Source organism: Athene noctua, chromosome 19, assembly GCF_965140245.1.
Source record: "Athene noctua chromosome 19, bAthNoc1.hap1.1, whole genome shotgun sequence".
Taxonomy (NCBI): domain Eukaryota; kingdom Metazoa; phylum Chordata; class Aves; order Strigiformes; family Strigidae; genus Athene; species Athene noctua.
Genome location: NC_134055.1, coordinates 5,918,297 through 5,934,623, shown reverse-complemented (window position 1 = coordinate 5,934,623; position 16,327 = coordinate 5,918,297). Strand labels below are relative to the sequence as shown.

The 16,327-nt window shown below is 47.7% G+C and overlaps 1 protein-coding gene across 2 annotated transcripts in view; it reads right to left on the bottom strand.

The window, feature by feature from the left end:
- Nucleotides 1-16,327, bottom strand: part of SMG6 (SMG6 nonsense mediated mRNA decay factor) — a 115,066-nt gene that overhangs the window by 93,621 nt on the left and 5,118 nt on the right. For both annotated transcript variants that reach the window (XM_074922841.1, XM_074922842.1), the window contains exons 3-8: nt 15,893-16,085; nt 15,078-15,188; nt 14,244-14,350; nt 13,020-13,098; nt 11,594-11,704; nt 10,731-10,943 (exon numbers count right to left, since the gene is read on the bottom strand). In XM_074922841.1, the coding sequence (XP_074778942.1) occupies nt 10,731-10,943; nt 11,594-11,704; nt 13,020-13,098; nt 14,244-14,350; nt 15,078-15,188; nt 15,893-16,085 (814 nt within the window). The remainder of the gene's footprint in view (nt 1-10,730; nt 10,944-11,593; nt 11,705-13,019; nt 13,099-14,243; nt 14,351-15,077; nt 15,189-15,892; nt 16,086-16,327) is intronic.

Sequence of the window (16,327 nt, the reverse complement as noted above, 5' to 3'; positions counted from 1 at the left end):
TGCACTATTTACAAGGTACCCACAGAGCTGTGGGCAAATTCCAGCTGGGCTAATTACCATAATCATTCCTCTTCATATACCACCTGCAACCACAAACGGATACAGAGCTTGCCTTGGCTTCTTCTTGCCACGTGTTCTAATGCAGGTTTCTGTTTAGCAGTCGCAATGTCCTGCCCTGAAATGGATTAATTTCTGCAGCATTAGAAGCCATTCCAGTAAGAATCCTGATACTTAACATCAGACACTGCACAAACGTAAAATCCAATTTGCTATGACATGGAAGAAAGAGGGAACCCTGATGTATTGTGGCCTTGAGGCATGCATACAAAATTAATTTCCAGGCAAAGAGACTTTGAGACACTCCTGCAGCTTCCTGATCTTTTGGACTGCAGCGGCTACAGCTCCAGGACACATCTCACGGCTGTAAGAGTTGCAAGTCAGCAACCCAGCACAAGAAGAAGAGGCATTTAGGAAGCCCCCCAGCAAAACCAATGAGCTTTTGATTTTCCCCTTCATCACTACAGGGAGAAAGTGAGATGAGAAACATAAGCAAGAAAATTCTGCATTTTAGTAAGATAAAAAAATCAAGCAATGGTAACTTCACTGGCTCCAAACCAAACACCTGAACTATAAATAAATTTAACATTAATTAATAACGAATTCACTAGGACAACTTTTAATTTAAGGAAAACAGGTCAAATAGAACATTTATATACATGTTATTTCCTTTTCAACCAAACTTTTATCTCAGTTTGCTTTCTATACATTAGAACATTCTTGAAAATATACATTACAACATCCTTGAAAAAAATACTAGCCTTAAATAGATTTAAAAATGTTTATGCAACCTCTTAAAAAGCAGTGGTCTTCAGAGACTCTGACTGAACTGGATGGAAAGAGGTTGGTAGAGACTCACTAGCAACGTTTTTAATCAACAAACTGAGAGCAAATTCTGCTGTCAAACTGCATGTGCCACAAAGGCCAATGGATCAGTAAGTAACGATGGCTACAGGGCATTCACACAAGGTTATTATAATCGCTTCAAAATCTGGGGTTTTCCAGAATCAAATGTCATGTTATGCATCTGGGATCATGTAAAATTACGTCTCCGGGAGACCGTGCCTGAGGCAGCTTCTCCAGAAAGGCTCTAGGGACTACAGCGGCCAAGTTCCCCATGCACTGTCCAGTAAAAAGGGTTAACTTGTCCTTTAGATGTAAGCAGAGAGCAGGCACTGGACAGCACATTTACATCTATATACGGCACTGGCGAGGTTGACACTGAAATATTGCATCCAGTTCTAGTGCCCTTATTCTTAAAAGGATGCTGAAAAATTGGAAAGGGTCCAAAAAACAGCCATAAAAGTGATTCAAAGGCTAGAAATGATGTCTTGCAGTGAAAAACTTAAACAGCTCAATCTGTTTAGTGTATCAAAAAAGACTGGGAGGCAATTTGATTGCAGGGTGCGAAGTGCCTCCATGGTACTTAAGGGCTCTTTACACTCGCAGAATAGCAAAGCACAAGAACAAACTGGAAACAATCTCTCTGGAAATAAGGTATAAGTGTTTCAGAACCAGTGCAATTATCACTGGAACAAACTCCCCAGGAAAAGGGTGGATTCTCAAGACTGGATATCTTTCTGGAAGTTTTGCTTTCGCCAAACACAAGTTATTTGGCTTCATACAGGAGTAGCAGGGTGAAATTTAAGGACCTGTGATATACAGGAGATCAGACTAGATGATCTAATGGTCCCTGCTGGCCATAAACTCTATGAATCTATGCAAACATGCCAGAGTCCTCAGCTGAGATATCAAGTTAACTTTCAACACAAAACTTTTCACAAATTGGCTCTGGTGCTGCAGGTCGTTTAGGATACAAGCTCAGCTCTTCAAGGCTGCATCTGATTAAGCACTGAAAGCGAGATGACCTAGGCAGAGCCATTCTTCGTCCAGCAGGTAAGGGAAAGGCCACGTGCTGTGCACTGAAGCAGCTCTAACCAGCAAAAAGCAGCTTATACTGTTTGCCAGAAGTAAACAGCATCCCCTTCCTGCAATAGAAAACTGACACTGGGAAACATGTGATGAGCTCTGGTTAGAGATCTGTGAATGTAGCTCAGGGTGTTGTCAGAGAGTAGATTACTTGTGGGGTTAAAGCACTAAGCAGGGAGACAATATAAGAAATTAAGAAGGATGAAGACTGAAGAGATCTAACCTTGAAAGGCTTAAGATGGAGTTAGGCCAACAGAGAAGACATTTGGACAACAGGCTGAGCAGAGACAGAGCCTTCCAGAAGGATGACAGCATTATTGCACGCAACCTTCACGCTCCCGCTCTCCCAGCCATGCTCACTGCCAGGGATAAGGGGAGCTGCTCACAGCCAGCTTGTGCCCTGGGCTCCCACAACCTGGGGGTACTTGTTCACCCTGCTGCATTCCTGGAGTATTTCTGGGGCCTTTGCTTCTACCTGGGCAGTATAACACAGGGCATGAAGCATCTCCCTCTCCACTTTGAATTATGCAGCAATGAAACCTGCTGGAGAGAAAGAGTAGAGCCAAGGACAGAGGAAATGACACAGATTCCAGCAGGTTCCACTCCCTGAACCTCCGGAAGGAAGTTTCTTTCCTAATACCCACCTCCACAGTGGATACGAAGCCCATCTGGAAATGGCTCATTCAATACTGAAGAGAAATAAACATTCCCCATGGCAGAATTAAGAGGTTTGGCTGTGGAATATGAGGTGCCCATCCCAAAGTGTACAACAGACAGCAGGAAAAGTTGGCCTGGGCCAACTTCAGACAAAGATCACAGACTAAGAAAAAAAAAAAAAGCTGAAGAGAAATCACTGTCTACAGCCTTCACTCTGCTCTGGGAAATTTCCCAACCTTACTATTGGGCATTTTACTTCCTTTACCAGTAATGCCAATTCTGGCAGTGTTCTTGTCTGAAGTGCAAAGTCTCCCTCCCAACAGCACTCTGCAGTGCCTGGATCATCAAATCTGCTGCCACGAGAAAGGACTAATGTGCAGCAGCAGGAGGGGGTTTGGTTACACACAAATCCCTGGCTGATCAGCACCAGCAGGAGAGGAAATGAGGAAAGAGTGACTGACAGGGAAAGGCGGTTTCTGGATGATTGTACTCGGTTTTAGAGTATGAGAAGCCTGTTGGAACTTGAAGTCTTGCTCCCCTCACCACAGCCTCTCTGAGCACTGGGATAGAGTGGAGCCCCTCACACAGGCATAACTCATTGATGTCCTTGTAGTGCTCCCACCTCTGATCCACCACGATACTTCTACACACATTAGCACCAGATGCGTGGTACCGGAAGGAGACCATGTCGGTGTCTCTCCCATTCAAGTAACATTAGTCCCTGCCTTGTTCTTCACAGTAAAATAAAACCACCAACGTGGTCTAAAAAGAAAAGGAAAAAAACAAGATCAACACCAACTTCTGGAAACTCTTACTGATAGCTTAGGCTTCACTTTCTGGGTAGTGACAAAAGGTCAAGTTGTGCTGGAAAGCAACATGTGGGTTCTACATGACATGTGTGCAGAGACTAAATCAGTAACCAGGCTCTGCCGAGCTCTGGGAGCTTTAGCAGAGCAGCACTGAGCATCCACGGAAGATGACGAGCCTGGGCAAGGTGCAACCGCGTTTCTGGTTGGTTCACTAACGTAGGAACTGCAGCCAAGGTTTTTACTAGCAATTTAAAGTGAAAAAACAGTTTGTAAAAAAAAAAAGTTAAATGCAAGCAGGGAGGGTGCACAACTGGCAAGCAAAAAAAGCCAGCGCTAAGCTTCATGGCTGAATGTCACGTCTCAAACCCAGAGAGGCTAGGAGTGTGGTTTTAGTGTTTAACCAGTTTCAACTGCAGCCTGGCACTCTTTTACTTCCTCTGCAGAGAAGTCTTCTCACTGCTAGGGGAAAGAAACCAACTTTAACATGTGAAACAAAACAGCTAGAGTAAAAATAAAGTCCCAAGGTGGTTTGGTGACCGAGGTCATATTAGGAGGTGGCGGGGTTGCAGGCTGGGGAAAGCACTCAGAAATACTCATGCTGCCAACCAAGAAAGAGATTACAGAAGACGAGGCAGGGCAGAGAATTAGCATGAGTCCAGCAGTAAAGATGCTGAAAAGTCTCTTTCACACGCCACCAGCTCCCCCATGCTCAAAACAGTTTGTAAACTGTTTCCTAAACACAAAGGAAAAAAAACCCAGACCTAGTCCTGACCTCCACAAATGAGTAACCAAACCCAACAGCTTCCTGCAAGCTTGTGGGGGTGAGGGAAGGATGTTGCCTGGGCAGGACAGAGGGAACTCCAGGTTTCTCCCTCTCAAGTTCTGCTTTGGGTACAAAAATTAAGGATGCAACATCTCTTGCTGCTTTCTCTTGTGGGTGGTGGATAACAGACAGAAATAAGGAAGGGCAGCCTTTAGCTGATTGCTAGTGCCTAGCATTCCTGCCCCGGACAGCTTCTCTGCTTGTTTTTGTGCCACGGGGGAGGCTTGGCAGAGGCTCACAGCACTGCAGAGGTGTGGATCAAATACAGCAACAAGGAGCAGGCTGGAGAGGAAGCACTGCCTTCCCTTGACAGCAAGGGCAGACCATAATGCAACAGACCACAGATGGGATTGCTCACATTAAATACTAGAGAGCACCTAACCGTAGCAGAGACAAACTTCCTGACTTAACACAAGTCACCTTCCTGCGACGAGCCGCTGACAGGCAGCCTGACCCAAGGCCTTGCTGTAAGATCTCATGTATATCCTACTATGGGCTCAGGCACTGAGAAAAAAAATGAGGGGACGCTCCCTCGTGTGTCCCCTCCCTTTGTGGGGACACACGTATGCCACCACTCTGGTGCAGCTCAGATGTTTAACAGGTGTGAGAAATGGTTTCAGCAGACAGCCCGCTGGGCATCGCCAGGCACTGCTGGTCTGGTGGTTTCAGTTCCCTCCACTCCCTGCACAGGCAGACAGTATTGTATCAACCACTATAGGCCTGTGCCCACTATGTATAAAGGTGGGTTTAAAAAAAGCCCTAAAAGCATGCAAGAGTCAGCAGGGGCTTCCAAGGCATCGTGTGCAGCCTGCAGGTTTACACTTTTGGGGAGTGGTGTCCTGGCAGTGGGGGAAAGGCAGGCATGCCTGTGCTTTCATGCTGCCCATCTAAACCAGAGGCACAGGCCCAGTTGTCTAGACTTATTTTCCAGATCAGAGGCTCTTAGAAAAGGGCCATTCTGAGCATTCTGCTCACCAGACACCATGGAGGTAACAAATGAGGGAGCCCTGTACTTCAGCTAGCAGGGATTACTCAGAAGAGCCTGCATGGAAGAGAAAAAAAAATAAATAAATCAATCTTTCACTGGCCTGAGAAAAACCACCCAGCCATGCTGGCAGTGAGGAGAAATGCTCCCACCAACCTGGCAGCAGACACCCTAGAAACAACAAGTTCCCCAAGCAGTCTCTTATCCATGCATTTGTACAGAAGAACAGCCATCATTATAGCAATACATCATTTCCACTTTTGCCTGCCACTTATTTCTAGTCATGTGTAATGGAAAAGAGTTACAAGGTGAGAAAAGAGCTGAGAGTGAAGGGAGCTGCTAGTAAACAGGGGTGCCTCTGTGGTGTATTTGCACAAGCAAAGTTGGGACATACTCACAGACACCCAGCTCATACCACAACAGTCTTTTAACAATCCAGATGCTCCAGGAGACCACAGGTAGTGACACCAAGGCAACCCCAACTCTCAGTACAGGTCACTACCACTCCCATATGCGACCGGTCCAAGCAAAGGACAGGCAACGGATGGAGCAAAATGGCCAGAAAATCCCCACCAAAACTGCTGCCAGACTACCTTGAGGTTTTATCCCACTGCTCTCTAGAAGCACCACTCTCCAGATGAAGAGCCCAAGAGACAGCTCCCTCAGACAAAACACTGCACTGACCAAAATCAGCCAGGAGCCGCCAGCCCAGTCACCCGAGTGGCTGCTGCCCAAGAGGAACAAGTGCACAGAGCAGAAACAAACACCACCAAGGAAAAATGGATGTGAAACATGCAGGAGCTGACTAGGACAGTAGGACAGTGACCCTTTTCACTAAGGACACATGGCCTCTGCTGAGGCAGAGATGTGGGCAGCCCTGAGGACTCCTCAGTGCTCCCGAATGCAAAGGCATTCCCAAAAGTGCCTCCTCCAGCCTTGGACTGCAGCTGGGCTGCAAAGGTGGAAGTGGATGCAGCATCACGGTGCACAGGCGAGGCAGGCAAAGTCAGAAATAAAACTAAGCAGGCAAGAACTACTGAGAAAGACAGAAGGTGAGAATCCTTAGAGATGCCTCATCTCAGAAGGAAACAAATCACAGTAAGTTGTGAAGATAGCCCCAACCAGGCATTGCTGGGTAAATTCCCAGTTAGCTCAATCCTGACCTAAAGGGAAAAAAGCAACATAGCTTTCACAGCCTCCGCTGCTTGGAGAAGACAGTGCCCTCCTCCAGCTGCAGAGGAACATTTCCCTGCGTGCTTGGCACTCATCTGATTTTTCTAGGACTTGGGAGATGGAAGGAGATGAAAGGGTCCAAAAGACACCAGCACTACTCATCGGAAAGAAAATACAAACAATCACCCAAAGATACATGCTGCTTCCAGCTCTGACATCGCTGCTCTGTCCCCTGGTACTCTCACCCCTTACCAGCACAGAGTGACACCTGTATGTGTATAATAAGCTTCCAAGACAAGTACAGTAGGTAACAAATAAGAAACACAAAAGTAAGCAGCCCTCTATATTCAGTCTAGTGAGAGAACTTTGACCTCCTTTTTTCTTTTTGGTAGACCTCCTGGTGATAATTACTGCTCGCTTGAGGAAACCCTGATGCACTGTCCATACTCCCTGCTGATGAGAAGAAAGCCTGTGTAGAGAAATGGAAGTTAAAACATGCTCTGAACTTCAGAGCTAATGATTCCACCACAGTTTCTGTGCTAGTGCAAAGGGGTTGTTGCTCCATGGGCACCCAGCACTAGGCAAATGCAAAACTCTGTCCCTAACCAGCAGGCTAGGGGGAAATGGGAAAAGTTCCTGCAGTTGACACACAGGGCTGAGACAACAGATCTTGACTCTGGCCTTAGCTTTCCTAAGAGCTTTTGGGTGGCCCTACCAAACTTTTGATGGCTCTACAAGATTGACCTCTCACAAAGAGGCTAGGAGACTTAATTCTTTAATGAAGCTAAAATATTCAGACATCTGGAGAGAAGTATTATTCAATTACTGTCTTGCCAAGGGAAAACCTCTCTTCCCTAATCTTAGCTGCAGCTATGGAGTAATCTTTATTAATGCATGCATGCTGCGTGGTAACACAAGGAAATATCTACTGCAGAGCACAGGCAGCAGGCAATAGCAACTGTGGGAACCTTAACTCAGCATTTCCTGACAGGAGTGATTAAAATCTCAAACCCAGTGTAATATTAACACTTTCTCAAGAGACTGACAGCACATTTGCCCTGTTTACTTTACCAATTCACAGTCTACTCAGTAAGCTGCATACAGTACTATCAGATTTTACATCAATACAGACCCACTGCAAATGAAACCAGTGGCAGAGAAGAAACGGCAGAGACTGAGCTCTTCAGCTCCCTTTGCCCTATCCAGTTGTTTTTAAAAAAAGCAACACAACTGCTCCTCAGTTCATCCTCCTTTTTTGCATTTCTGATTGGAATCCCACATGAAGTGGCCTGATATTGTCAGGTAAACAGGGCACTGCATCAGCCTGGTCTCTCCGGCCACCGCACACCTAGAACATGCAACGTACAAGAGACCACAGAGAGCAGCCATTCACAGAATGAAACCCCAAAAGGCTCAGGCATTAACGGACAAAACTCTACAAATAAAACAGCCAGGCTGCAACTCAAACACTTCTTCAGCTTGCTCTGAAACAGTCCCACACCCCCCATGCCAGTTACTGAGGAAGGGGCCAAACGGAGATGTATGCCCCTCAGTGCAGACAGATGGTACGTTCTTCCAGTTCTGCATCTTCCTAGAAAAGATAATGTAGCAAACTGTGAAGGAAAGCAGCTATGCCAAGCCTCTACCTAAACACACAGTGCCGAGGCAAATCTCCAGCTCTGCACGCCACCTTCCCTTGTCACAGCAAAAGCTGCAGTGTGAGCTGGCTTTCTGCAGACTTGCCATCACGCTTTACTAACTCTATTCAGTTGGCTCCTAACCCTGAAATAAAGTAATGATGTTTGTGTCTTTGTATAGGGCTGCATAAGGAAAAATAAAGTCAGCACTGCGAAGAGGCACACAAGCATGTGCTGAGCAGACTCTGCTCGCTGACGAGGACAGCGCGCACATCAGCAGGTCCTGGGAGAATAATCATGCAGCATCTCCCTGCCAAATGTGCCACGTGACAGGACTGGCACCTAACTGCCTGCACAAGGAAGAAAGTAACCATTAAGGACAGAAAACATCCCAAATCAATTTCTTGTCACCTGTGAAGCAGCCAGCATCTTCATAGCAAAACCACCAGTCGCCTTTGGCTTGGGCTGGGTTTGAAGCAACAGCCTCTGCCTGAAGGGTGCGAGCAGCCTCTCTCCCACACAGTACACATCCAGAGCTGTTAGGCTTTACACTTGCAGTGTTGTATCTGCTTCTGGAAGCTGAACACTTTCCCATTCTACCCTGTAAAACTCCCTTCTCTGGCCCAGAAACAGCTGCCATAAAGCCTGACGCCTGAGGAGCTACCTGCGGAGCACAGCTGTCAGTACAAACGAAAGAACACGGCTTGCCTCAGCCTTTTCAAGGGCTGAAGCTGGCAAGGAAGGGACCAAGGAGGCGATGATACATTTAGACTCATTTCCTCAAAATGACGCGTAAGCACTGGCACATATCCCCTGGGAGAAGAGCTGGGGGATGTGGGGCAGAGGTGCTGCCAGGATAAGGGCTGCTGCCTGCCCCTGGTGCAGGCAGGGCCCTTCCGAGGCCAAACAGTGCCACACAGTGGCAACACACAGGTTGCTCTGCTCCTTTCCGGAGAAGGAGCTGCAAACCATGGAGAGATACTGTGAGGAAGAGGGTAAAAAGCTATAGCTTCAAGAACAAGGAGACCAGAGGTTTCTGAAGAGCTGCCACCTCTATCCAGCCCACAGCTTCACAGCTCAGGAGCTCTGGCAGTGACACAGACTTAAGGTTTCCTTTTCACCTATTTTTAATCTGGATCAGTTCGGCAACACAGCCACAGCACAGCCCCATAAGCAGTTGTGCCAACACAAGCGGAGAGCTGCACTGCAGCAGGCACAGGCAGCCCAAGTACAAATATCTTGGCTGCCAAAGCCAGGAGTACTTGAACCTGCACCCTCAGCTCCCCTTGCCCTTTTGCCATTGTATTTCTGATCGTGTGGCCTCTCCACGATCAGAAAGCTCGTGCTTTCCACGAGCCAACATTTCAAACAGATGAAGAAATCAAGACTGATGGTAGTAATCAGACACACAATCTGTAGAGGCATTGCCAGCAACCTGCACTTCAGAGAGCACAGCCCCCCCATCGAACAGACCAAGAGCAAGCTCTAGCAAACAGCACTGCACTATAAACAACAAGACATCACTGCCTCCCGCTTTGCTAGCGGTTACACTACCTCACATGGAAGCACTGCAAAAGAGAAACCCCTAGTGCCTCAAAAACACTCACAGCATCTTATGTCAAAGCATCTTCATCAATGATTTATGGAGAGGGTAAGGCTTGGTACGTTCCTTTCAATGATGCTGAGGAAGCAGAGGTCTCCAGAAGAAAAGCCAAGGAGAGGGAAAACAACCAAGGGCAGTAATGTCTTAAAAATGCTGCAGCTATGTGCCAGAGCTTATCTTTCAAAGCTTCAAGACTTCGCCCCAGTTCCACCCAGCTGAAGTCACAAACTAGTTACAAAAGTGCAATCGTATCTGAGGAGCTCTGGGCCCCGCAGTATGTGGGGAAGGTCTTCCCAGTTCTGCTAAACTCACATCCTTAACAGCCATTTTAGGACAGGCAGCCCAGAGCTCCCTGGCAAGTTCTCCTGCAAGCCGCATGTGCCAAAGCAGTGTGAGGATTCCTGGAGGATGAGCTCCCAACCACCACTGCCTTCGCCTGCATTCCTGTGCCTGACAAACAGAGTTCACTCGAGCTCCTCGTGCAAGGTACACAGCTCAGACTGACAAGAGATACCCTTAGTCAATTATTTTTCTATCCTTGCAAAAGAAAGGTACTAGTCTGGCCTCTCAGCAGAACGAGTAATGCAAATATAACACCTATACTAGAAATTAAAACCACTGTTTCCACATTCCCAGTGCAAACTTCGGATCATCTGGCACTGGGACAAGTGACCCACTTCCAGAACAAGCCTCAGAACCTACAGGGTCACCGTTAACCCTGGTCTTCAGCATCTGACCTTATTTTCCACCGGCAACCTCACCCAAGTTAGAGCCCTCAGCATGTCAGAGGCATTTTACAGCATCTTCTGTTTGTGCCTCTCCTATTCCGGATCAGCCACGCCAGCACACTCTGCCAAGAAATGGATGGTAACAACATGCCTTAAACATGAGAGGCACAAGGTCACCAGCTCCTCAGCCTGACCCAGGCACAGCTCCCATAGGGGAAGCCAAAACACTGGAAAATTTAGCAACAGGAAAGCAAAACAGATCCAGTGTCATTCCACTGCATTCCAAACACATGACACCAAAGCCAACTGCTGCCTCCTGCAGTACTCACGTCGCTGGGGCTGAGGTTCCCAAGACCGTTGTCCTGCTCAGAATCCCTGCCGGACTCGTGGCCCTGGGAGGAGCGGGGGTGGGAGGGATGGATCCAGATCTCCAGCCGTGTGGCATCATCTCCAACTTGTCGCAGTGTGGACTTCTTGCCCTTCCCCCAGCGGCTGGGGCTCAGATCCAGCACCTGATGTTTCCTCTGCTCCATCTGCTCAGCCTGGGCAGACAGGACAGATTTGGATCATCCAGGGAATCAAAGTTCAGAAGTGCGTAATTCCATTTATATGGAGAAATTAGCCCTCTCCCCTGCTTCAGAACCACACTAATGCATTGACAGGTCCAGAATTTGGTTTCTGAGACTACAGGACAGTGCAGAGGAGAGGTTTTCAACTCCAACTGCCCTGCAACAAGAAAAGCTGTGTCCAGTCCTACACAATGTGCTCTACCTTTGACTTGGGGTGACCCTCTGGGGCACAAAGGGACTGCAGCCTCTCTTGTCCACCCCCATAGGTGTGGGGAACCTATGGGATAAGGCAGTTATCATGCTGGATGCCAAGGCCATGCTGCAAACCACAGCAACCTGCAGTCCTTGCTCAGCTTGGCTGTTTTACAGTTTGTGACCCAGAAACAAGGGATTCAGCAACCCAAACAACGCCAAAAGCACTCTGAGGAGAGGCAGGATGGACACCATCATTCTGAAGGTTGCCCCTTTCATCTGACTCCCAACATGGAATTTCCTAGAAGCAGGTAAGTGGTGATTCCAAGTCCAAAAGCCACCATGACCCTCCTCTCTGGATCACAGCTCTCCAGCACAGGAGAGTTAGCACAGGCAGCTGTAGCATCCCACAGCCCAGTTCCAAGACTCACCTTGCGTTTTGTCTCTTCAAACAGACTCATGAGGCTCTCCTTGGCTGTGAGGATGGGGTTGCTAGCAGCCAGACTGCGCATATAATAGTAGACAGCATCCAGCTTTCTCCTCTGCAAAAACACAACCAGAGACTCAGAGCTGCCACTCGCTCTGGGGCATTCAGAGCCAAGCTCCCACATACTTTGTCTTCCCTGTCCCTCAGTACACACACCCTTGCTCTCAACGCTGCCTGGGACAGACAGACTTGTTGACAAGCACTGTGATAAGTAGGACCTCGAAATAAGTAGGACCTCGAACTCTTTACCCATATCCACAGCTACCTACAATGACCAGCACAAAGCACAAGCCCATTGCCAGAGTTAGGGAGTGCAGATGACACCACAGCCTGGGGACTCGCCTGCTCTAAGTCTCAAGGCTCCTACAGAAGCCATCAACCTGGAGGCTCACACAGAACAGTCTCTCACCAGACACCATGGTAAAGGGCAAAGGTATAACTACTGAATTCCTGACAATTCAGGAAATAACTCTTTTCAACATTACTATGAATATGAAAACAACTCCAGCAGAGTTTTACAAAGAGCAGAGAGGCCCAGGAAAACTGGAGGGTTTGCCAGACTCCTGCCAGTGCTGGGGGCAGGACTCCACCCTCATTTCAGCCTGCTGCTAGGATAATCCCCTCACATCTTTTCTCCCACAGGGAATACCGTGATAAGGCACCTCCAAAGTCTTTATGCTACTAAGACACACAGCCATTTAGCATTTTGCACACATGCTGCTGGCTTTACACACCTCCACAGAGGGCAGGACACTTTATTGCTGCAAGACCCACACAGGGAGGCAGACAGGTCATTCCCAGCCATGAAGGAAACATGCTTCTGAACCATGCAGTTCTGAACTGATCTGCTTTAAACCCGTATCTTTCAGTGTCGGCAGATCCTTACAGATGCCTCTGTCCCAACCTGATGTTCCCATTATCTGCTGTCACACATTCCTTAAGTAAGTTTTCTTGCTGGAGTAACCAGCAAAACAGAAACCTAAGGAAGTCGCTTAGACCAGTGCCCACAAGTTCAATGAAGACATAGCAAACAGGAACAGCATCCTCATGACAGCATGGCCTTGAGCACAAAAATCTCAAGCGAAATTTTAAATACAACCCACTTTTAAAACATTTGCACTCTCAACAGCCCACAGAACAGTCCCTAAAATGCCGATAGCCTGAGGGAGTAGCATGTATCTAACAAAGCTGCCTGAAGCCACAGCAGCTGGAATCCACACAGCACATCCTGCTTCAGCTTTTTTCTTTTTTTTTTAAAAAAATTCATCTGGGACCACTGCCCTAAACAATGCCTTTCTCCACCAGATGGAAGCTCACAGCCATCCCAGAGGCTCTCCTTACACTTGCTACGTCCTTGATGAGCACCTTACCGTGTAGATGGCCAGAAGTGCCAGCTGGTTGTACGGGCGGCCGTTTTTGGGGGCAATTTGCTGAGCCTTCAGGTACCAGCTGAGGAAGGGAAGAACCAGAGAGAAAGATTTACTGAAAGGACATCAGGTTGCCTTCCTTGCTGTTAAGGATACAGAATTCCCCTCGCAGCACAGCTTTGGCAGTCCTGCAGGGAACAGGCCCTTTGCACAAGTGCCCTCTGCCTGCAAGAGTGCGCACAGGCAGCGGGCCTGTGCCTGGCCTGGAGAGGCAGTTGGGGCACAGGACAAAAGACAGGGCAGATACAGCTGCAGAAAGATATGTTCTTGGCTCAGCTGGAAGAGGACTGTTTAGTCAGAGCCAGCAGGTGCTGTCCCCCGTGCAGCCTCAGGCACAGAGAACAGGCTATTCAAGGAACATTTCTTTCTCAGTCCCCTTTTTAGCTCCAGAGCAGCTGGGACCAAACCCTCCACATTCCTCAGCTCATTCCCCATATATTTTCAAGATACCTAATCATCCCAAGAGGTATCCATTCAGTGGCAGACCATTCATCCCCCAATTCTCCTCTCTATTTTCCCTCAATTGTGTTATCTCCTCTCCAGCTTTCATCATGCCACACGGATCCATCAACAGCATTCAGACACATCATGAACCTGCTATGTTCCCCCCAGTCTCCCCGAGATATCAGCATACTCCACAATGTCCACAGACCCCAAAATCAGTAGTTTTCCCTGCCCTGTTCTCCAAACCCCCTCAGATTTTAGTGCTCCATATCCCACGCTGGGCTCACTTGCCCCCCACCCCCACCTCAAGTCTTTGCTCCAGAAAAAAACATCAGAAAAACAAGAGTGACAGGAAACAACAAGTACCAGTAACTCCTGATGCAATCAGAACATACAGACACATATGGGAACCTCTCCTAGCTGAAAAGCTCCCAGAAAATACAACAGCCATTCTGCCAGCCTCAACAGCATAAACCCTCCCAGCTGCAGGAGCAGCAAAGGACAACTTCCACACTAAGACAGCTGGAGGACGACTAGATCTGCTGGCTTGCTTTCTGGGACAGCAAAACAGTCTAGAGATCTTTCAGCTTCACAGGACAGCAGTACAATAAAGAGGAGTGGAAAGATTTCTTTGGTTAGAGGCAAATTTAAGCATGAAACGAGATACATCCCTTGTAGACAGAAGAAAAGCTGCGCTTAGCGCTGCAGTGAAGAACACAATACCTGCGTGCCTTCCCGTAGTTTGTGGTGTCGTTTGCTTGTTCTCTGTATCGGCAAATGTCCCCTTGACAAATCATACACCTCTGGGCACTGATCAGCGCATACTTCACCTGGAAAGAAGGATTCAGAACATCATGTGGGACCTCCACAGCCCTGGCTCACCTGCAGAGCCAGCGAGCACACAGGGACTGCACAGATCTGAGAGGAGGTCGCTGACACACTGAAGGTCTCACAAAAGGGCAGCAGAACGAAATGACAAGGCTTCATGGCACTGGTTCAGAATTTGTAGGGGCAAGCCAATCCCCTAAACACCTCCTCTCTTACAACATCCCATCTCTCTCCAGAAGAGAGTTGTTCAGTCCATGACCAATTTGAGGACAGCTGTTAGACAAACGCATCTCTGGGAATGGAGCTGGACTAAAAGATGCTTTCCCAGCTGTCCCTTGCAGTTGCACTCACAGCTCAGGGCAACACGCTGTCAGGTATCAGGGAGGGAGTACAACTGTTAGCTCTTCTTGTTCATTATTCTGGATTCCATGGACAGAAATAAGAGATGTTCAATATCTAATGCAAAGCCAGGGCACTTTTGGACACTTCTTTTATTAGCCCTGGTCACAGAGCTGGTACAAAAAAAGTTCTTTGCAAAGGAATCTAAGAAATGTTAATGCACTAGAGTTGGTTCAACAAGTTCTCTAGCAGCTGAGAAGGAGTCCCTACAAACATACTGACATCTGTTCAGAGTACAGCTGCCTACCTCTTGGCAAGGGCAGCACGCTGAGTTCAGCATGCGCCATACGATTCACAGGATGAGAAGTCTCCAGGAGAAAGCCAACCTACCATTTTCCTCAGAGGCTTACTGCGGATGGCCATCCCATCCATATAGTCCTCCAGCTTGAACTGGTACGACACCTGCAGCTTTTGGAGTAGGCTGTCAAAAAAAGAAGTGCCCTGCAAAACACACACACACACTTGGATGTTAAAATCTTTCTGATGACAAGCACAAAAATCACCACACCATCACTGACACGTGCAAGAAAGAAGGTCCCTGTCCCTGAGGTTTGGGCTGTTTCTCTTCAGAAAACAAGGAAGTCAAGGGATCTCCAGCCTCAGAGATTTTCAAGACTAAGATAAACAAAATCAAGACTGACCTGATCTAGCATTTGAGAAGTCCTGCTTGGAGCAGGAGGTTGGACTAAAGCCTTCCAGAAGTCCCTTCCCACCAACCTAATTCTATAAAACACATCCTCTCGGATCTGTCAGCCTACCTTCTACGAAGAGTAAACTGAGCTGTAGTTTAACAGAATGAATTCTAAGCAAATTCGATAAAGATGGCACAAACACCTCCAAGAATGCTTCTGTTTATTTCCGTTTCAGGGCATTTATTTCATTTTAGCTTAAATCAATGTCTAATTAACATAAACCACACCAAAACAAGCCCAGTTTAAATTATAACAAATGTCCACCTGGACCTGCACCTGCAACACTAAACCATAAAATGTGTGAGCATTCTCCTTGCACAAGGATGGCCTAAGGCACACAGAGATATGAACAGGATCAAGAAGGCTAGCTGCCCACTTACACCATCCCATTCTAAACACCAGCCAATCCTGCCCAAAGGTTTAAGGAGTCTGGGGATGTTTCTCTCTTCTTACCTCATCTAGAAGCTGGAGCAGTTTGTTCCGAATTTCTTGGGCATTTTCCCCCTGAGGGTCCTTGAGGAGCTGTCGGAATTTCTCAATCACCTGGTAAAACGCATTTTTCCACAGCAACTGGTCCACATTCTGGGTATCAGAGAACTCAATATCCATCAGGATGCACCATTCATACAGCTGCAGCATCTCCACCCTACAGCAAAACACAATTTGTGGTCAATACAACAGCAACTGCCCAGCCTAGGCCTGAGCTGCCAGGGAACACGTGCTGAGCCACCCGCTGCTTTCATCCAGCCAGCACGAGATGTCAGCAGTTCCGCTGGCTCACATGCTATGGCAAATTGATGCTTCCACACACATCCCAGAGGGAGATTGGAGCTGGCTGCAATCAAACACCCTTCCCGCTCCAAGAGGGCAAATCTGAAAGGACCCTCT